Source organism: Diprion similis, chromosome 7, assembly GCF_021155765.1.
Source record: "Diprion similis isolate iyDipSimi1 chromosome 7, iyDipSimi1.1, whole genome shotgun sequence".
Classification (NCBI taxonomy): Eukaryota; Metazoa; Arthropoda; class Insecta; order Hymenoptera; family Diprionidae; genus Diprion; species Diprion similis.
This window is the reverse complement of record NC_060111.1, coordinates 5,741,448-5,764,235: the sequence shown is the minus strand read 5'-3', so window position 1 is coordinate 5,764,235 and position 22,788 is coordinate 5,741,448. Positions and strand designations below refer to the sequence as shown.

Sequence of the window (22,788 nt, the reverse complement as noted above, 5' to 3'; positions counted from 1 at the left end):
CAGCAGAGAAATGACGATGAAAATCTGCAGTTTTTCGGCTGTAACTTTGCAGGTATTGCTCGCAGCGTATCACTACTGCGATTAATCGATTCCTCTCGCAAAATCACGTCGGAATAGTACCCTAAAGAATCAATTGCAGCACTTTCCAAAGTCGTCGAAATTTTCGTCAAAAATGCAAAGGGGTTAGCCTTGGATTTTTTTTGGCCGAAAAATCTTTTGTCTGGGAATCGATCCGTATGACGCTTTTTAGACTAATTCGACGCCCAGGAACTCAGAAAACACATGCAAAATAGCCTAGGACCAGCAGCAGAGAAATGGCGATGAAAATCTGCAGTTTTTCGGCTGTAACTTTGCAGGTGTTGCTCGCAGCGTATCGGGACTGCGATTAATCGATTCCTCTCGCAAAATCACGTCGGAATAGTACCCTAAAGAATCAATTGCAGCACTTTTCAAAGTCGTCGAAATTTTCGTCAAAAATGCAAAGGGGTTAGCCTTGGATTTTTTTTGGCCGAAAAATCTTTTGTCTGGGAATCGATCCGTATGACGCTTTTTAGACTAATTCGACGCCCAGGAACTCAGAAAATACATGGAAAATAGCCTAGGACCAGCAGCAGAGAAATGGCGATGAAAATCTGCAGTTTTTTGGCTGTAACTTTGCAGGTGTTGCTCGCAGCGTATCGGGACTGCGATTAATCGATTCCTCTCGCAAAATCACGTCGGAATAGTACCCTAAAGAATCAATTGCAGCACTTTTCAAAGTCGTCGAAATTTTCGTCAAAAATGCAAAGGGGTTAGCCTTGGATTTTTTTTGGCTGAAAAATCTTTTGTCTGGAAATCGATCCGTATGACGCTTTTTAGACTAATTCGACGCCCAGGAACTCAGAAAACACATGAAAAATAGCCTAGTACCAGCAGCAGAGAAATGGCGATGAAAATCTGCAGTTTTTCGGCTGTAACTTTGCAGGTGTTGCTCGCAGCGTATCGGGACTGCGATTAATCGATTCCTCTCGCAAAATCACGTCGGAATAGTACCCTAAAGAATCAATTGCAGCACTTTTCAAAGTCGTCGAAATTTTCGTCAAAAATGCAAAGGGGTTAGCCTTGGATTTTTTTTGGCCGAAAAATCTATTGTCTGGGAATCGATCCGTATGACGCTTTTTAGACTAATTCGACGCCCAGGAACTCAGAAAACACATGAAAAATAGCCTAGGACCAGCAGCAGAGAAATGGCGATGAAAATCTGCAGTTTTTCGGCTGTAACTTTGCAGGTGTTGCTCGCAGCGTATCGGGACTGCGATTAATCGATTCCTCTCGCAAAATCACGTCGGAATAGTACCCTAAAGAATCAATTGCAGCACTTTTCAAAGTCGTCGAAATTTTCGTCACAAATGCAAAGGGGTTAGCCTTGGATTTTTTTTGGCCGAAAAATCTTTTGTCTGGAAATCGATCCGTATGACGCTTTTTAGACTAATTCGACGCCCAGGAACTCAAAAAACACATGAAAATAAGCCTAGGACCAGCAGCAGAGAAATGGCGATGAAAATCTGCAGTTTTTTGGCTGTAACTTTGCAGGTGTTGCTCGCAGCGTATCGGGACTGCGATTAATCGATTCCTCTCGCAAAATCACGTCGGAATAGTACCCTAAAGAATCAATTGCAGCACTTTTCAACGTCGTCGAAATTTTCGTCTATAATGCAAAGGGGTTAGCCTTGGTTTTTTTTTGGCCGAAAAATCTTTTGTCTGGGAATCGATCCGTATGACGCTTTTGAGACTAATTCGACGCCCAGGAACTCAGAAAACACATGAAAAATAGCCTAGGACCAGCAGCAGAGAAATGGCGATGAAAATCTGCAGTTTTTCGGCTGTAACTTTGCAGGTGTTGCTCGCAGCGTATCGGGACTGCGATAAATCGATTCCTCTCGCAGAATCACGTCGGAATAGTACCCTAAAGAATCAATAGCAGCACTTTTCAAAGTCGTCGAAATTTTCGTCAAAAATGCAAAGGGGTTAGCCTTGGATTTTTTTTGGCCGAAAAACCTTTTGTCTGGGAATCGATCCGTATGACGCTTTTTAGACTAATTCGACGCCCAGGAACTCAGAAAACACATGAAAAATAGCCTAGGACCAGCAGCAGAGAAATGGCGATGAAAATCTGCAGTTTTTCGGCTGTAACTTTGCAGGTGTTGCTCGCAGCGTATCGGGACTGCGATTAATCGATTCCTCTCGCAAAATCACGTCGGAAAAGTACCCTAAAGAATCAATTGCAGCACTTTTCAAAGTCGTCGAAATTTTCGTCAAAAATGCAAAGGGGTTAGCCTTGGATTTTTTTTGGCCGAAAAATCTTTTGTCTGGGAATCGATCCGTATGACGCTTTTCAGACTAATTCGACGCCCAGGAACTCAGAAAACACATGAAAAATAGCCTAGGACCAGCAGCAGAGAAATAGCGATGAAAATCTGCAGTTTTTCGGCTGTAACTTTGCAGGTGTTGCTCGCAGCGTATCGGGACTGCGATTAATCGATTCCTCTCGCAAAATCACGTCGGAATAGTACCCTAAAGAATCAATTGCAGCACTTTTCAAAGTCGTCGAAATTTTCGTCAAAAATGCAAAGGGGTTAGCCTTGGATTTTTTTTGGCCGAAAAATCTTTTGTCTGGGAATCGATCCGTATGACGCTTTTTAGACTAATTCGACGCCCAGGAACTCAGAAAACACATGAAAAATAGCCTAGGACCAGCAGCAGAGAAATGGCGATGAAAATCTGCAGTTTTTCGGCTGTAACTTTGCAGGTGTTGCTCGCAGCGTATCGGGACTGCGATTAATCGATTCTTCTCGCAAAATCACGTCGAAATAGTACCCTAAAGAATCAATTGCAGCACTTTTCAAAGTCGTCGAAATTTTCGTCAAAAATGCATAGGGGTTAGCCTTGGATTTTTTTTGGCCGAAAAATCTTTTGTCTGGGAATCGATCCGTATGACGCTTTTTAGACTAATTCGACGCCCAGGAACTCAGAAAACACATGAAAAATAGCCTAGGACCAGCAGCAGAGAAATGGCGATGAAAATCTGCAGTTTTTCGGCTGTAACTTTGCAGGTGTTGCTCGCAGCGTATCGGGACTGCGATTAATCGATTCCTCTCGCAAAATCACGTCGGAATAGTACCCTAAGGAATCGATTGCAGCACTTTTCAAAGTCGTCGGAATTTTCGTCAAAAATGCAAAGGGGTTAGCCTTGGTTTTTTTTTGGCCGAAAAATCTTTTGTCTGGGAATCGATCCGTATGACGCTTTTTAGACTAATTCGACGCCCAGGAACTCGGAAAACACATGAAAAATAGTCTAGGACCAGCAGCAGAGAAATGGCGATGAAAATCTGCAGTTTTTCGGCTGTAACTTTGCAGGTGTTGCTCGCAGCGTATCGGGACTGCGATTAATCGATTCCTCTCGCAAAATCACGTCGGAATTGTACCCTAAAGAATCAATTGCAGCACTTTTCAAAGTCGTCGAAATTTTCGTCAAAAATGCAAAGGGGTTAGCCTTGGATTTTTTTTGGCCGAAAAATCTTTTGTCTGGCAATCGATCCGTATGACGCTTTTGAGACTAATTCGACGCCCAGGAACTCAGAAAACACATGAAAAATAGCCTAGGACCAGCAGCAGAGAAATGGCGATGAAAATCTGCAGTTTTTCGGCTGTAACTTTGCAGGTGTTGCTCGCAGCGTATCGGGACTGCGATTAATCGATTCCTCTCGCAAAATCACGTCGGAATAGTACCCTAAAGAATCAATTGCAGCACTTTTCAAAGTCGTCGAAATTTTCGTCAAAAATGCAAAGGGGTTAGCCTTGGATTTTTTTTGGCCGAAAAATCTTTTGTCTGGAAATCGATCCGTATGACGCTTTTTAGACTAATTCGACGCCCAGGAACTCAGAAAACACATGAAAAATAGCCTAGGACCAGCAGCAGAGAAATGGCGATGAAAATCTGCAGTTTTTCGGCTGTAACTTTGCAGGTGTTGCTCGCAGCGTATCGGGACTGCGATTAATCGATTCCTCTCGCAAAATCACGTCGGAATAGTACCCTAAAGAATCAATTGCAGCACTTTTCAAAGTCGTCGAAATTTTCGTCAAAAATGCAAAGGGGTTAGCCTTGGGTTTTTTTGGCCGAAAAATCTTTTGTCTGGGAATCGATCCGTATGACGCTTTTCAGACTAATTCGACGCCCAGGAACTCAGAAAACACATGAAAAATAGCCTGGGACAAGCAGCAGAGAAATGACGATGAAAATCTGCAGTTTTTCGGCTGTAACTTTGCAGGTATTGCTCGCAGCGTATCACTACTGCGATTAATCGATTCCTCTCGCAAAATCACGTCGGAATAGTACCCTAAAGAATCAATTGCAGCACTTTCCAAAGTCGTCGAAATTTTCGTCAAAAATGCAAAGGGGTTAGCCTTGGATTTTTTTTGGCCGAAAAATCTTTTGTCTGGGAATCGATCCGTATGACGCTTTTTAGACTAATTCGACGCCCAGGAACTCAGAAAACACATGCAAAATAGCCTAGGACCAGCAGCAGAGAAATGGCGATGAAAATCTGCAGTTTTTCGGCTGTAACTTTGCAGGTGTTGCTCGCAGCGTATCGGGACTGCGATTAATCGATTCCTCTCGCAAAATCACGTCGGAATAGTACCCTAAAGAATCAATTGCAGCACTTTTCAAAGTCGTCGAAATTTTCGTCAAAAATGCAAAGGGGTTAGCCTTGGATTTTTTTTGGCCGAAAAATCTTTTGTCTGGGAATCGATCCGTATGACGCTTTTTAGACTAATTCGACGCCCAGGAACTCAGAAAATACATGGAAAATAGCCTAGGACCAGCAGCAGAGAAATGGCGATGAAAATCTGCAGTTTTTTGGCTGTAACTTTGCAGGTGTTGCTCGCAGCGTATCGGGACTGCGATTAATCGATTCCTCTCGCAAAATCACGTCGGAATAGTACCCTAAAGAATCAATTGCAGCACTTTTCAAAGTCGTCGAAATTTTCGTCAAAAATGCAAAGGGGTTAGCCTTGGATTTTTTTTGGCTGAAAAATCTTTTGTCTGGAAATCGATCCGTATGACGCTTTTTAGACTAATTCGACGCCCAGGAACTCAGAAAACACATGAAAAATAGCCTAGTACCAGCAGCAGAGAAATGGCGATGAAAATCTGCAGTTTTTCGGCTGTAACTTTGCAGGTGTTGCTCGCAGCGTATCGGGACTGCGATTAATCGATTCCTCTCGCAAAATCACGTCGGAAAAGTACCCTAAAGAATCAATTGCAGCACTTTTCAAAGTCGTCGAAATTTTCGTCAAAAATGCAAAGGGGTTAGCCTTGGATTTTTTTTGGCCGAAAAATCTTTTGTCTGGGAATCGATCCGTATGACGCTTTTCAGACTAATTCGACGCCCAGGAACTCAGAAAACACATGAAAAATAGCCTAGGACCAGCAGCAGAGAAATGGCGATGAAAATCTGCAGTTTTTCGGCTGTAACTTTGCAGGTGTTGCTCGCAGCGTATCGGGACTGCGATTAATCGATTCCTCTCGCAAAATCACGTCGGAATAGTACCCTAAAGAATCAATTGCAGCACTTTTCAAAGTCGTCGAAATTTTCGTCAAAAATGCAAAGGGGTTAGCCTTGGATTTTTTTTGGCCGAAAAATCTTTTGTCTGGAAATCGATCCGTATGACGCTTTTTAGACTAATTCGACGCCCAGGAACTCAGAAAACACATGAAAAATAGCCTAGGACCAGCAGCAGAGAAATGGCGATGAAAATCTGCAGTTTTTGGCTGTAACTTTGCAGGTGTTGCTCGCAGCGTATCGGGACTGCGATTAATCGATTCCTCTCGCAAAATCACGTCGGAATAGTACCCTAAAGAATCAATTGCAGCACTTTTCAAAGTCGTCGAAATTTTCGTCAATAATACAAAGGGGTTAGCCTTGGTTTTTTTTTGGCCGAAAAATCTTTTGTCTGGGAATCGATCCGTATGACGCTTTTTAGACTAATTCGACGCCCAGGAACTCAGAAAACACATGAAAAATAGCCTAGGACCAGCAGCAGAGAAATGGCGATGAAAATCTGCAGTTTTTCGGCTGTAACTTTGCAGGTGTTGCTCGCAGCGTATCGGGACTGCGATTAATCGATTCTTCTCGCAAAATCACGTCGGAATAGTACCCTAAAGAATCAATTGCAGCACTTTTCAAAGTCGTCGAAATTTTCGTCAAAAATGCATAGGGGTTAGCCTTGGATTTTTTTTGGCCGAAAAATCTTTTGTCTGGGAATCGATCCGTATGACGCTTTTTAGACTAATTCGACGCCCAGGAACTCAGAAAACACATGAAAAATAGCCTAGGACCAGCAGCAGAGAAATGGCGATGAAAATCTGCAGTTTTTCGGCTGTAACTTTGCAGGTGTTGCTCGCAGCGTATCGAGACTGCGATTAATCGGTTCCTCTCGCAAAATCACGTCGGAATAGTACCCCAAAGAATCAATTGCAGCACTTTTCAAAGTCGTCGAAATTTTCGTCAAAAATGCAAAGGGGTTAGCCTTGGATTTTTTTTGGCCGAAAAATTTTTTGTCTGGGACTCGATCCGTATGACGCTTTTTAGACTAATTCGACGCCCAGGAACTCAGAAAATACATGAAAAATAGCCTAGGACCAGCAGCAGAGAAATGGCGATGAAAATCTGCAGTTTTTCGGCTGTAACTTTGCAGGTGTTGCTCGCAGCGTATCGGGACTGCGATTAATCGATTCCTCTCGCAAAATCACGTCGGAATAGTACCCTAAAGAATCAATTGCAGCACTTTTCAAAGTCGTCGAAATTTTCGTCAAAAATGCAAAGGGGTTAGCCTTGGATTTTTTTTGGCCGAAAAATCTTTTGTCTGGGAATCCATCCGTATAACGCTTTTTAGACTAATTCGACGCCCAGGAACTCCGAAAATACATGAAAAATAGCCTAGGACCAGCAGCAGAGAAATGGCGATGAAAATCTGCAGTTTTTCGGCTGTAACTTTGCAGGTGTTGCTCGCAGCGTATCGGGACTGCGATTAATCGATTCCTCTCGCAAAATCACGTCGGAATAGTACCCTAAAGAACCAATTGCAGCACTTTTCAAAGTCGTCGAAATTTTCGTCAAAAATGCAAAGGGGTTAGCCTTGGATTTTTTTTGGCCGAAAAATCTTTTGTCTGGGAATCGATCCGTATGACGCTTTTTAGACTAATTCGACGCCCAGGAACTCAGAAAACACATGAAAAATAGCCTAGGACCAGCAGCAGAGAAATGGCGATGAAAATCTGCAGTTTTTCGGCTGTAACTTTGCAGGTGTTGCTCGCAGCGTATCGGGACTGCGATTAATCGATTCTTCTCGCAAAATCACGTCGGAATAGTACCCTAAAGAATCAATTGCAGCACTTTTCAAAGTCGTCGAAATTTTCGTCAAAAATGCATAGGGGTTAGCCTTGGATTTTTTTTGGCCGAAAAATCTTTTGTCTGGGAATCGATCCGTATGACGCTTTTTAGACTAATTCGACGCCCAGGAACTCAGAAAACACATGAAAAATAGCCTAGGACCAGCAGCAGAGAAATGGCGATGAAAATCTGCAGTTTTTCGGCTGTAACTTTGCAGGTGTTGCTCGCAGCGTATCGGGACTGCGATTAATCGATTCCTCTCGCAAAATCACGTCGGAATAGTACCCTAAGGAATCGATTGCAGCACTTTTCAAAGTCGTCGGAATTTTCGTCAAAAATGCAAAGGGGTTAGCCTTGGTTTTTTTTTGGCCGAAAAATCTTTTGTCTGGGAATCGATCCGTATGACGCTTTTTAGACTAATTCGACGCCCAGGAACTCGGAAAACACATGAAAAATAGTCTAGGACCAGCAGCAGAGAAATGGCGATGAAAATCTGCAGTTTTTCGGCTGTAACTTTGCAGGTGTTGCTCGCAGCGTATCGGGACTGCGATTAATCGATTCCTCTCGCAAAATCACGTCGGAATTGTACCCTAAAGAATCAATTGCAGCACTTTTCAAAGTCGTCGAAATTTTCGTCAAAAATGCAAAGGGGTTAGCCTTGGATTTTTTTTGGCCGAAAAATCTTTTGTCTGGCAATCGATCCGTATGACGCTTTTGAGACTAATTCGACGCCCAGGAACTCAGAAAACACATGAAAAATAGCCTAGGACCAGCAGCAGAGAAATGGCGATGAAAATCTGCAGTTTTTCGGCTGTAACTTTGCAGGTGTTGCTCGCAGCGTATCGGGACTGCGATTAATCGATTCCTCTCGCAAAATCACGTCGGAATAGTACCCTAAAGAATCAATTGCAGCACTTTTCAAAGTCGTCGAAATTTTCGTCAAAAATGCAAAGGGGTTAGCCTTGGATTTTTTTTGGCCGAAAAATCTTTTGTCTGGAAATCGATCCGTATGACGCTTTTTAGACTAATTCGACGCCCAGGAACTCAGAAAACACATGAAAAATAGCCTAGGACCAGCAGCAGAGAAATGGCGATGAAAATCTGCAGTTTTTCGGCTGTAACTTTGCAGGTGTTGCTCGCAGCGTATCGAGACTGCGATTAATCGGTTCCTCTCGCAAAATCACGTCGGAATAGTACCCCAAAGAATCAATTGCAGCACTTTTCAAAGTCGTCGAAATTTTCGTCAAAAATGCAAAGGGGTTAGCCTTGGATTTTTTTTGGCCGAAAAATCTTTTGTCTGGGAATCGATCCGTATGACGCTTTTTAGACTAATTCGACGCCCAGGAACTCAGAAAACACATGAAAAATAGCCTAGGACCAGCAGCAGAAAAATGGCGATGAAAATCTGCAGTTTTTCGGCTGTAACTTTGCAGGTGTTGCTCGCAGCGTATCGGGACTGCGATTAATCGATTCTTCTCGCAAAATCACGTCGGAATAGTACCCTAAAGAATCAATTGCAGCACTTTTCAAAGTCGTCGAAATTTTCGTCAAAAATGCAAAGGGGTTAGCCTTGGATTTTTTTTGGCCGAAAAATCTTTTGTCTGGGAATCGATCCGTATGACGCTTCTTAGACTAATTCGACGCCCAGGAACTCAGAAAACACATGAAAAATAGCCTAGGACCAGCAGCAGAGAAATGGCGATGAAAATCTGCAGTTTTTCGGCTGTAACTTTGCAGGTGTTGCTCGCAGCGTATCGGGACTGCGATTAATCGATTCCTCTCGCAAAATCACGTCGGAATAGTACCCTAAGGAATCTATTGCAGCACTTTTCAAAGTCGTCGGAATTTTCGTCAAAAATGCAAAGGGGTTAGCCTTGGTTTTTTTTTGGCCGAAAATTCTTTTGTCTGGGAATCGATCCGTATGACGCTTTTTAGACTAATTCGACGCCCAGGAACTCGGAAAACACATGAAAAATAGTCTAGGACCAGCAGCGGAGAAATGGCGATGAAAATCTGCAGTTTTTCGGCTGTAACTTTGCAGGTGTTGCTCGCAGCGTATCGGGACTGCGATTAATCGATTCCTCTCGCAAAATCACGTCGGAATTGTACCCTAAAGAATCAATTGCAGCACTTTTTAAAGTCGTCGAAATTTTCGTCAAAAATGCAAAGGGGTTAGCCTTGGATTTTTTTTGGCCGAAAAATCTTTTGTCTGGGAATCGATCCGTATGACGCTTTTTAGACTAATTCGACGCCCAGGAACTCAGAAAACACATGAAAAATAGCCTAGGACCAGCAGCAGAGAAATGGCGATGAAAATCTGCAGTTTTTCGGCTGTAACTTTGCAGGTGTTGCTCGCAGCGTATCGGGACTGCGATTAATCGATTTCTCTCGCAAAATCACGTCGGAATAGTACCCTAAAGAATCAATTGCAGCACTTTTCAAAGTCGTCGAAATTTTCGTCAAAAATGCAAAGGGGTTAGCCTTGGATTTTTTTTGGCCGAAAAATCTTTTGTCAGGGAATCGATCCGTACGACGCTTTTTAGACTAATTCGACGCCCAGGAACTCAGAAAATACATGAAAAATAGCCTAGGACCAGCAGCAGAGAAATGGCGATGAAAATCTGCAGTTTTTCGGCTGTAACTTTGCAGGTGTTGCTCGCAGCGTATCGGGACTGCGATTAATCGATTCCTCTCGCAAAATCACGTCGGAATAGTACCCCAAAGAATCAATTGCAGCACTTTTCAAAGTCGTCGAAATTTTCGTCAAAAATGCAAAGGGGTTAGCCTTGGATTTTTTTTGGCCGAAAAATCTTTTGTCTGGGAATCCATCCGTATGACGCTTTTTAGACTAATTCGACGCCCAGGAACTCAGAAAACACATGAAAAATAGCCTAGGACCAGCAGCAGAGAAATGGCGATGAAAATCTGCAGTTTTTCGGCTGTAACTTTGCGGGTGTTGCTCGCAGCGTATCGGGACTGCGATTAATCGATTCCTCTCGCAAAATCACGTCGGAATAGTACCCTAAAGAATCAATTGCAGCACTTTTCAAAGTCGTCGAAATTTTCGTCAAAAATGCAAAGGGGTTAGCCTTGGATTTTTTTTGGCCGAAAAATCTTTTGTCTGGGAATCGATCCGTATGACGCTTTTTAGACTAATTCGACGCCCAGGAACTCAGAAAACACATGAAAAATAGCCTAGGACCAGCAGCAGAGAAATGGCGATGAAAATCTGCAGTTTTTCGGCTGTAACTTTGCAGGTGTTGCTCGCAGCGTATCGGGACTGCGATTAATCGATTCCTCTCGCAAAATCACGTCGGAATTGTACCCTAAAGAATCAATTGCAGCACTTTTCAAAGTCGTCGAAATTTTCGTCAAAAATGCAAAGGGGTTAGCCTTGGATTTTTTTTGGCCGAAAAATCTTTTGTCTGGCAATCGATCCGTATGACGCTTTTGAGACTAATTCGACGCCCAGGAACTCAGAAAACACATGAAAAATAGCCTAGGACCAGCAGCAGAGAAATGGCGATGAAAATCTGCAGTTTTTCGGCTGTAACTTTGCAGGTGTTGCTCGCAGCGTATCGGGACTGCGATTAATCGATTCCTCTCGCAAAATCACGTCGGAATAGTACCCCAAAGAATCAATTGCAGCACTTTTCAAAGTCGTCGAAATTTTCGTCAAAAATGCAAAGGGGTTAGCCTTGGATTTTTTTTGGCCGAAAAATCTTTTGTCTGGGAATCGATCCGTATGACGCTTTTTAGACTAATTCGACGCCCAGGAACTCAGAAAACACATGAAAAATAGCCTAGGACCAGCAGCAGAGAAATGGCGATGGAAATCTGCAGTTTTTCGGCTGTAACTTTGCAGGTGTTGCTCGCAGCGTATCGGGACTGCGATTAATCGATTTCTCTCGCAAAATCACGTCGGAATAGTACCCTAAAGAATCAATTGCAGCACTTTTCAAAGTCGTCGAAATTTTCGTCAAAAATGCAAAGGGGTTAGCCTTGGATTTTTTTTGGCCGAAAAATCTTTTGTCTGGGAATCGATCCGTACGACGCTTTTTAGACTAATTCGACGCCCAGGAACTCAGAAAATACATGAAAAATAGCCTAGGACCAGCAGCAGAGAAATGGCGATGAAAATCTGCAGTTTTTCGAGTGTTACTTTGCAGGTGTTGCTCGCAGCGTATCGGGACTGCGATTAATCGATTCCTCTCGCAAAATCACGTCGGAATAGTACCCCAAAGAATCAATTGCAGCACTTTTCAAAGTCGTCGAAATTTTCGTCAAAATTGCAAAGGGGTTAGCCTTGGATTTTTTTTGGCCGAAAAATCTTTTGTATGGGAATCCATCCGTATGACGCTTTTTAGACTAATTCGACGCCCAGGAACTCAGAAAACACATGAAAAATAGCCTAGGACCAGCAGCAGAGAAATGGCGATGAAAATCTGCAGTTTTTCGGCTGTAACTTTGCGGGTGTTGCTCGCAGCGTATCGGGACTGCGATTAATCGATTCCTCTCGCAAAATCACGTCGGAATAGTACCCTAAAGAATCAATTGCAGCACTTTTCAAAGTCGTCGAAATTTTCGTCAAAAATGCAAAGGGGTTAGCCTTGGATTTTTTTTGGCCGAAAAATCTTTTGTCTGGGAATCGATCCGTATGACGCTTTTTAGACTAATTCGACGCCCAGGAACTCGGAAAACACATGAAAAATAGTCTAGGACCAGCAGCGGAGAAATGGCGATGAAAATCTGCAGTTTTTCGGCTGTAACTTTGCAGGTGTTGCTCGCAGCGTATCGGGACTGCGATTAATCGATTCCTCTCGCAAAATCACGTCGGAATTGTACCCTAAAGAATCAATTGCAGCACTTTTTAAAGTCGTCGAAATTTTCGTCAAAAATGCAAAGGGGTTAGCCTTGGATTTTTTTTGGCCGAAAAATCTTTTGTCTGGCAATCGATCCGTATGACGCTTTTTAGACTAATTCGACGCCCAGGAACTCAGAAAACACATGAAAAATAGCCTAGGACCAGCAGCAGAGAAATGGCGATGAAAATCTGCAGTTTTTCGGCTGTAACTTTGCAGGTGTTGCTCGCAGCGTATCGGGACTGCGATTAATCGATTCTTCTCGCAAAATCACGTCGGAATAGTGCCCTAAAGAATCAATTGCAGCACTTTTCAAAGTCGTCGAAATTTTCGTCAAAAATGCAAAGGGGTTAGCCTTGGATTTTTTTTGGCCGAAAAATCTTTTGTCTGGGAATCGATCCGTATGACGCTTTTTAGACTAATTCGACGCCCAGGAACTCAGAAAACACATGAAAAATAGCCTAGGACCAGCAGCAGAGAAATGGCGATGAAAATCTGCAGTTTTTCGGCTGTAACTTTGCAGGTGTTGCTCGCAGCGTATCGGGACTGCGATTAATCGATTCTTCTCGCAAAATCACGTCGGAATAGTGCCCTAAAGAATCAATTGCAGCACTTTTCAAAGTCGTCGAAATTTTCGTCAAAAATGCAAAGGGGTTAGCCTTGGATTTTTTTTGGCCGAAAAATCTTTTGTCTGGGAATCGATCCGTATGACGCTTTTTAGACTAATTCGACGCCCAGGAACTCAGAAAACACATGAAAAATAGCCTAGGACCAGCAGCAGAGAAATGGCGATGAAAATCTGCAGTTTTTCGGCTGTAACTTTGCAGGTGTTGCTCGCAGCGTATCGGGACTGCGATTAATCGATTCTTCTCGCAAAATCACGTCGGAATAGTACCCTAAAGAATCAATTGCAGCACTTTTCAAAGTCGTCGAAATTTTCGTCAAAAATGCAAAGGGGTTAGCCTTGGATTTTTTTTGGCCGAAAAATCTTTTGTCTGGGAATCGATCCGTATGACGCTTTTTAGACTAATTCGACGCCCAGGAACTCAGAAAACACATGAAAAATAGCCTAGGACCAGCAGCAGAGAAATGGCGATGAAAATCTGCAGTTTTTCGGCTGTAACTTTGCAGGTGTTGCTCGCAGCGTATCGGGACTGCGATTAATCGATTTCTCTCGCAAAATCACGTCGGAATAGTACCCTAAAGAATCAATTGCAGCACTTTTCAAAGTCGTCGAAATTTTCGTCAAAAATGCAAAGGGGTTAGCCTTGGATTTTTTTTGGCCGAAAAATCTTTTGTCAGGGAATCGATCCGTACGACGCTTTTTAGACTAATTCGACGCCCAGGAACTCAGAAAATACATGAAAAATAGCCTAGGACCAGCAGCAGAGAAATGGCGATGAAAATCTGCAGTTTTTCGGCTGTAACTTTGCAGGTGTTGCTCGCAGCGTATCGGGACTGCGATTAATCGATTCCTCTCGCAAAATCACGTCGGAATAGTACCCCAAAGAATCAATTGCAGCACTTTTCAAAGTCGTCGAAATTTTCGTCAAAAATGCAAAGGGGTTAGCCTTGGATTTTTTTTGGCCGAAAAATCTTTTGTCTGGGAATCCATCCGTATGACGCTTTTTAGACTAATTCGACGCCCAGGAACTCAGAAAACACATGAAAAATAGCCTAGGACCAGCAGCAGAGAAATGGCGATGAAAATCTGCAGTTTTTCGGCTGTAACTTTGCGGGTGTTGCTCGCAGCGTATCGGGACTGCGATTAATCGATTCCTCTCGCAAAATCACGTCGGAATAGTACCCTAAAGAATCAATTGCAGCACTTTTCAAAGTCGTCGAAATTTTCGTCAAAAATGCAAAGGGGTTAGCCTTGGATTTTTTTTGGCCGAAAAATCTTTTGTCTGGGAATCGATCCGTATGACGCTTTTTAGACTAATTCGACGCCCAGGAACTCAGAAAACACATGAAAAATAGCCTAGGACCAGCAGCAGAGAAATGGCGATGAAAATCTGCAGTTTTTCGGCTGTAACTTTGCAGGTGTTGCTCGCAGCGTATCGGGACTGCGATTAATCGATTCCTCTCGCAAAATCACGTCGGAATTGTACCCTAAAGAATCAATTGCAGCACTTTTCAAAGTCGTCGAAATTTTCGTCAAAAATGCAAAGGGGTTAGCCTTGGATTTTTTTTGGCCGAAAAATCTTTTGTCTGGCAATCGATCCGTATGACGCTTTTGAGACTAATTCGACGCCCAGGAACTCAGAAAACACATGAAAAATAGCCTAGGACCAGCAGCAGAGAAATGGCGATGAAAATCTGCAGTTTTTCGGCTGTAACTTTTCAGGTGTTGCTCGCAGCGTATCGGGACTGCGATTAATCGATTCCTCTCGCAAAATCACGTCGGAATAGTACCCCAAAGAATCAATTGCAGCACTTTTCAAAGTCGTCGAAATTTTCGTCAAAAATGCAAAGGGGTTAGCCTTGGATTTTTTTTGGCCGAAAAATCTTTTGTCTGGGAATCGATCCGTATGACGCTTTTTAGACTCATTCGACGCCCAGGAACTCAGAAAACACATGAAAAATAGCCTAGGACCAGCAGCAGAGAAATGGCGATGAAAATCTGCAGTTTTTCGGCTGTAACTTTGCAGGTGTTGCTCGCAGCGTATCGGGACTACGATTAATCGATTCCTCTCGCAAAATCACGTCGGAATAGTACCCCAAAGAATCAATTGCAGCACTTTTCAAAGTCGTCGAAATTTTCGTCAAAAATGCAAAGGGGTTAGCCTTGGATTTTTTTTGGCCGAAAAATCTTTTGTCTGGCAATCGATCCGTATGACGCTTTTGAGACTAATTTGACGCCCAGGAACTCAGAAAACACATGAAAAATAGCCTAGGACCAGCAGCAGAGAAATGGCGATGAAAATCTGCAGTTTTTCGGCTGTAACTTTGCAGGTGTTGCTCGCAGCGTATCGGGACTACGATTAATCGATTCCTCTCGCAAAATCACGTCGGAATAGTACCCCAAAGAATCAATTGCAGCACTTTTCAAAGTCGTCGAAATTTTCGTCAAAAATGCAAAGGGGTTAGCCTTGGATTTTTTTTGGCCGAAAAATCTTTTGTCTGGGAATCCATCCGTATGACGCTTTTTAGACTAATTCGACGCCCAGGAACTCAGAAAACACATGAAAAATAGCCTAGGACCAGCAGCAGAGAAATGGCGATGAAAATCTGCAGTTTTTCGGCTGTAACTTTGCGGGTGTTGCTCGCAGCGTATCGGGACTGCGATTAATCGATTCCTCTCGCAAAATCACGTCGGAATAGTACCCTAAAGAATCAATTGCAGCACTTTTCAAAGTCGTCGAAATTTTCGTCAAAAATGCAAAGGGGTTAGCCTTGGATTTTTTTTGGCCGAAAAATCTTTTGTCTGGGAATCGATCCGTATGATGCTTTTTAGACTAATTCGACGCCCAGGAACTCAGAAACCACATGAAAAATAGCGTAGGACCAGCAGCAGAGAAATGGCGATGAAAATCTGCAGTTTTTCGGCTGTAACTTTGCAGGTGTTGCTCGCAGCGTATCGGGACTGCGATTAATCGATTCCTCCCGCAAAATCACGTCGGAATAGTACCCTAAAGCATCAATTGCAACACTTTTCAAAGTCGTCGAAACTTTCGCCAAAAATTCAAAGGGGTTACTTAGGCCTTACTTTTTTGCGATTCTTGGAGCCGAAAATTTCTGGTTTCTGAATTGATTTGTATGACCCCTCCTCGACTAATTGGACGCCCAGGAACTCAGGTATAACAGCAAAAAGAGCGTAGGTCTATCAGCAGTGAAATTACGAATGAAAGACCAGCATCAGAGAAATGACAAAAAGTATCTTTCCGTTTTTCGGCTGTAACTCCACATGCGCCGTCCGCGGCGTTTTCGGATCGCGCCGATTTGATACCTTTCAGAAATCTACGTCGAAGCAGATCAAACAACAAGTTCCTTTGACTTCGAAGATTCTTACTAGAATTTCAAAGACCTTACTCATTATTCGGGTGAAAATTTTTTTTCGTTCGTCGGAATCAATTTGTAAGATTTATTCCAGACTAATCAGACACATAGAACGACGAAAAGCCACGAAAATCAGCGTAGACCTAGCAGTAGTTGAGTTACGAAGAAAATCTTTCGATTTCCTGCTGGAACTCTTGATACATTGCTCGCAGCTTATTTGGTTCGCGCGCAGGCGATTTCTCTCGCAAAATCACGTCCACGTCCCGCATCTGAGAATTGTACCTAATCCCATCCGAACCTAGCAAAATTCCAATTGAAACAATCCCACAGGTCAGCAGTGTTCCTTTATTCTTCAATCTAAAAATATCACCTCTCGAACGGTTAATTAAGGACCACAATTAGACTAATTGAACCCACTAGGATTACGAAAAAAACATTCCGAACAGCGTCGGATCGATAGCTGTAAAAATGCGATAAAGACTGCCAGTTTTTCGGCTTTTACCTTCAAACTACCGCTTGCTGTGGCTCTGAACTGCGCGCAATTATTTTCTCACACAAAATTACGCCAATGTAGTGTCTGAACTCTCTTAGTGTTTTTTATATTCTTCGAACTGGAACTAACAAAATGGTAACGGGTCGACTTGCTTTTCTTTAGAGCTAAAAACCCTAGATCAAGGACTACATACGAGATACAATGTAGCAATATATTTTTCATAAAATTTTCATCAAGTATATATTCAATTAGCCTTACGATTTGTGTTACAGATATGACTACAGCCCAGATAGAAGCTGAAAATACTCAGATGACCAACGACCTTTATAGACTGCTTAAAAAATACAGTGGATTGAGGAACCTCATACGAGTTCTCAAGGTGATAACCGTTACATAAAGAACATACATATTTCCTTTATTCTTGTACATTGCGTACTTTGTAACTCAATTAAGTTATTTTTAAACTTCGGCCAGTTTTAATCCTGCTAATATTACAATCTTAACAATCCTTCCATAAAATACGTTCATTACTTAAATATTTATCATTTATTCATATTGCAATACGATACGTTCTTTCGGTTGAAATCATTCAATATACAACCAGCAAAAAATCACTTCATTCTTATGACTAATTGACTATTAGAAAAGTGCAACAAAAATTCTTGTTTGATACAAAAGTTTTTGTTTCACGTCATACAGGTTTTATTTCGTCTCTCCATTGTCAAGGTGAAACTGTACCCTGGCGCGAGAAGTTATCGGGATTTTTCGCACATCGAAATCTGTGAAATGCAAAAATAGAGTGAATAATCCATTCTAACGGAATTATCATGCGATTTTATTTTATTCCATTACTTACAACACAATATGTTATACCCAGGCAAAAAACTCATTTCCGAGAAGCCGGAATACATTCCTTCACTCGTCCTCGCTGTAAAGTTCGACGATTGAGAATCAACATAATTATTGTCATTCGAGCCACTTTCCCCTGCGATTTTCAAGCACTAAAACCCTGAATTCATTCCTATTCTAGATTTTTCGTTTTTCTTCGAGACAACGTGATAGCCAAAATGTGATCAAGTCGCCGAAGCCTACCTCGATCAATACGACCACATAAAAATTTTTACGATGTAATCAAAGAGCTTAACCGAACGGACCTGAAATACCCCGTTTTTATATTTGTCGTGGTGATGATTTTCCCCGCGGGGTTTTTGAAACACCGTTATAACGTTATTTACTCAATAATAGACCGCGTAAGTACGGTATAGTAATATATTTATATACATCGAAACCCCCTACCAAGCGTCCAAATTTTTTATTTATTTTTTTTGCGTAATAATGATTTACCCACAACGTAAATGACGCGGGAGTTGCGCGTCTACGTTCATTTATATTGTTACACAAGGCTTTCAACTACGCCAAGTTATTTCATAACGTGCTTACACCCACTCGTTGGAAATACGAGGCTTTAACGCGTTAATATTCGCGCGAATAAAATACAAGTCCGCTTTTGGTTATTTTCTTCTCGTTCCTCTTCATGTTTTTTACCTTTTTTACGGCTCGGCTCGTGCAACTAACGACTTGCCTCATACCCCGTCGCGTCGTCTTTTCAGTACACAGGTATAATCCGGCAGGGATATTAATAATCCGAAATTGCTCGAGATGCTTTCGCTAATACTCTAGCATTCCGTGTTCGTACATATTTACCAGTCTTTTCGTGCGCGCGCAAATCCAAATATCCTTGCTTGCATTCTCTCCCCAAAAGTCTGAACGTCGTCAGAAATGCACCAGATGCGTTCGATAGGTTTGAACCCCTCGATCAGGAGCACCAACTGATACAGTGATTATGAAATTTCAACGTTCATCGTCAAACTGTTCAGAGCTGCGTTCTGAAACCTTACTCGAATTACTCAAGTATCATTGTTCCTTTGTTTAATCTTATGCGTTTGACAGAGATACGATGATATCTGAGTTAACTCAAGTAAGATTTCAGAACGCAGCGCAGAGGGTGCGTTCCGAAACTAGCTTTCAGTGCTGTCAAAAATTTTTTATCTTTTGCGCTGCCGAGTTTGTGACTAGCTGTGCTTCTGTCCTAGGGATTTTTCACCGCTAACAGCCAATTTCGGAACGCACCCAAAGTTGTTCATTTTCGGGATTCCCGTTAAGTTTCAGATTTTCCAGGGATTTTCGAATTTCAGGTACTTGAAAATTGTACAATTTGAGGGGTTCGGATCTCAAGGTTGCATCTGCAGATACAAGATCGTTACTATCACCCTTTTATAAAGAGAAGATCTGCCCTTTATGGAGCTTGAAAAAGAACTTTTACCTCCTATATGCACGATACGTACCATTTTCATGAATTGTAAAAACGGAGAGAGATGAAACTGTTCATCATAAAATTGATCGCCCTTTGCCCGGCTGTACGACTGTTAGTTTTCACCGGTATTGGGTGTAGGCCGTGGTTATGTTATATAACAGCTAGAGCACTTACACCCACACTGTAGGCATATACATTTACGAGGCACTTCATCCACTTACCTGCTTTGAAAACCCACCGTCTTCAACGGTAGGACGCCAAAAGCTTACTCGCGTGTTACGTATTGTTATACGCGCATCTGGCTAGAGGTACCATCGTCGAATCAGACTTTTTGGCCTTGCAAAATCCCCCCTTGTTACCCACACGAGTTTGGTAGTTTAGTAGGAAATGACTCCTGCTTCACGAGTCGTTCCCGCTCTTACAGCTCCATTAAAGTTTATGGATGATGTATGTTCGCAGAAGTGGCTTATAGGTAGTCTGGATTTTCACGGGCACCAAAATGTCACCGCAGTATTTTGCTGCCTAGTTCTTAGCCGATAAAAATGCCGAGAAAATAGGTAATCCGCATTCAGCGCATACCTGGCAATAGGGACTCAAACTAGCACTTCTCTGCTTTATTGGCATTCCTATTGGTCAGAAATTCGGCAGCTAAATACCGCAGCAGCATTTGAATCCCTGTGAAATTGCAGCCGTAGTAGACAAAGGAAGAAACGCAGTGAAGATGAAGAGGACGAAATGGAACGAAGAAGAACCTAATAAGGGGTCACATAGGTTTTGAAGGGCAAAAAAAAAAAAAACTTCTCTCATTTTTTTGTTCCAATATTATGAAAGAATTATTTTATTCAAATTTTAAGCATACAAAAGACCAAACAAAAATGTCAAAAAATCACCCGTTGAGACCTGGTTTTCGGAGAAAGAAGTATCCTCGCGGTGCACAGGATAACTTGTCATAGCTTGATTACTATTCGTTGTCAACTAGAGCCTAACAATAAGATGCGGTGATTTCGATTCTTGTAATTATACTCGCGATAATCATACCACCCATGCATTTTCCGAATTCAATAAAGCCTACATGTCTATCGAATGTTTGTTGCAGACCGAATACAACGACTCGAAGATGTACCCGATGTTTCCTAGGTACACGATCCTCAAGGACCTGATCAAAGACATAATGCACGATCCAGACTACATGGAGGTTTGCCACGAGGTGGATCAAGCATAGCGTCCTGACCCCCTCCACCGTTCTCCACGCATGACTCTGTAATTTTCAGAGTTAAATTCAATGCTTGTGGCGATGGTGAAGGGGGTGACAATACCGCACAAACAATATTACGTGTACGTACCAGGTTCAACGTCGATGAACGTAACGTTTAACCGATGTATAGAATACGGCTACTGGTCTTTTTCCAACAAGTAAAAACGAATCGAGGCATGAAGAGGAAAGGAACAAAGACGTAATCATTCGTATATCTTCGAGAGATATCGATGATCACGCTGTTAGGTAGACAATGATCGATCGTCTTATTATTGGTATACATATACGCACAGTGTACGTGTGTCGATGTTCAAGCCAATAAAATTCTTAGAGATTGTATACGCGATCGACAGCTTTGACGATTAGTATAGTACTGTACATCGGCTGATCCCAACGATCGTTGATCAGACGATAAATCCTTTCTTAGGTATCAATCTAACCTTTTTACATGTAAGGAGTTAGAGGAAAGTGGTTAAAAAAATTTCTCAAACTTTCTTCCCTTCTTTCATTCTTATGATCTTTTCCCACTGGTGAAGGGACTGGATTTTTTTTTTTTACACAATCCCACCGAAGTAGCAGATAATAACTGGAGGAACGCTGCTATGATAACGTCAGAAATTTAACGTTCGAATTTTTTTTTTTATAGAGATAAAAGAGACGAGATATTTTTCACCCGGTTCTATACAGAATGAGTGTAAATAGATCTACCGACATAGACGTTCGACCATACATAGACAGTGAAGATGAAGAGGGAGAGAGATGAGTGATGCTGCAGTTTATTTGCGAGATATTTAACATTAATGAATGATTATTGTATACTCACTCATATTGTTTTGTATGCGAAACGAAGTTTGGATTGATCCATCGAGAATCAAAATGATATAGCCGTTTGCACATGGAAACACAAATAAAATAATAGCACTAAAAATAAGAATAAATCAGTGTATAAGTAACTATGATAAAGAAATAGATATTTTGTAGCACGTAAGTCGTAAACAGAAATTTGTAGCTAATTAGAGCAACATTCCGAACTTTCTTGTTTAAATTTTTGGTGAACAAAAAATAGCGAAAAATGTACGGGGATGAAAAGTTTTCTATAATTAACTTGTAGGTTAAAATATACACGTAAATATTTGTAGGTATACGCACATATATAACGAAAGAAAAAGTTCATTCTGAAATACAGTATAATGTATTTATATGCTACACTCTTATCGCAGTTTTTACTGAAAAGAAAAAAATGGAAATACCAAAATTGTTCTTCATTTCTTCCTTGAACGTCGGGAATTTACTTCTGAATTTTTTATTTGGCGAATAATTGTACAACTGTCCCACTAGGGGGAAAATTTAATTTCCTTTCGAGATAAATTTCAGAGAACGAATATACCGTCGGCTTTAATAATTTCGAAGCTCGTAAAAGCAGGATAAAGGTAACGTCAGTTTCGTAAACATTCTCGGTAGGCATGCGTGTGAACGAATTAGAATGAAAGTTACAATGAAATGTATACCTAATTGACGCGTATACATCTAGAAGATTAACATCCGCATATAAATATTTGATATGAAACATATCTACTTAAATATTTAATAAATACGCGAATATCGTGCTGTTCGATTTTGTAAAAGTATATGATTAATGATTATCGAGTAATTGAGGTACGTAGGGTTGTAATCCTGGTAACATTGTGCCACGTTTCAAATGCTAGATAGTTAGTGGATGAAAAATGGAATGAAAAAAAAAATTGCGAAACAAACGAAATGAGAAGATATCCAGTGATCGTTATAACAATATGTTTAACTTCAAATTCAATGTTGTAGTTCCTTATATATATATATTACAAGATTATAAATGAATGTATATAGGTATATACTATGCCCCATACATCCACATATACATATAGTGTACTAATACATGCGTTTAATAGCGAATGAAATTTTTTATTATGAGCTAGAATTACAAGAGAGACGATAGTAAGTGACGTAACTGAGCAAATCTGTTGGATCAAAATCAAACAAATTTTCGCGTCTATTAAACGGTATGTATAAATACGACTAGATTTAAAAGCGAAACGTGATGTGTTTTGATGTAACAATGTCGTATCTTGGATATTGTTCACGTGAAATGCGTAGAGATATTATGAGTATATATAACCTATGATACAAACTAACGAATAGAATCTATTACTCTAGTACATACATAAATATAAATGGCTGACAGCCCGAAATCAAAATACAAAATAATATATATCGCTCGCGAGATATTGAGGAATTTGAAAATTCGATTTTACCAAAAATGGATAATTTTCTCTTTTCTCAATGTCTAGTGATATACGTTTATAGTAAGCTCTCTGCACTATGTATATCGGTACGACCTACATTTATACATATGTGAAGATATAATCAAACTAATCCAACTACAAATCAAATAGCTA

General features: G+C 41.4%; 1 protein-coding gene across 3 annotated transcripts in view; it reads left to right on the top strand.

The window, feature by feature from the left end:
• LOC124407879 overlaps nt 1-20,717 on the top strand; it is a 181,143-nt gene extending 160,426 nt beyond the window's left edge. For all 3 annotated transcript variants that reach the window (XM_046884442.1, XM_046884441.1, XM_046884440.1), the window contains exons 6-7: nt 17,060-17,166; nt 20,198-20,717. In XM_046884442.1, the coding sequence (XP_046740398.1) occupies nt 17,060-17,166; nt 20,198-20,323 (233 nt within the window). In that variant the 3' untranslated portion in view covers nt 20,324-20,717. The remainder of the gene's footprint in view (nt 1-17,059; nt 17,167-20,197) is intronic.
• Nucleotides 20,718-22,788: the final 2,071 nt, after the last annotated feature.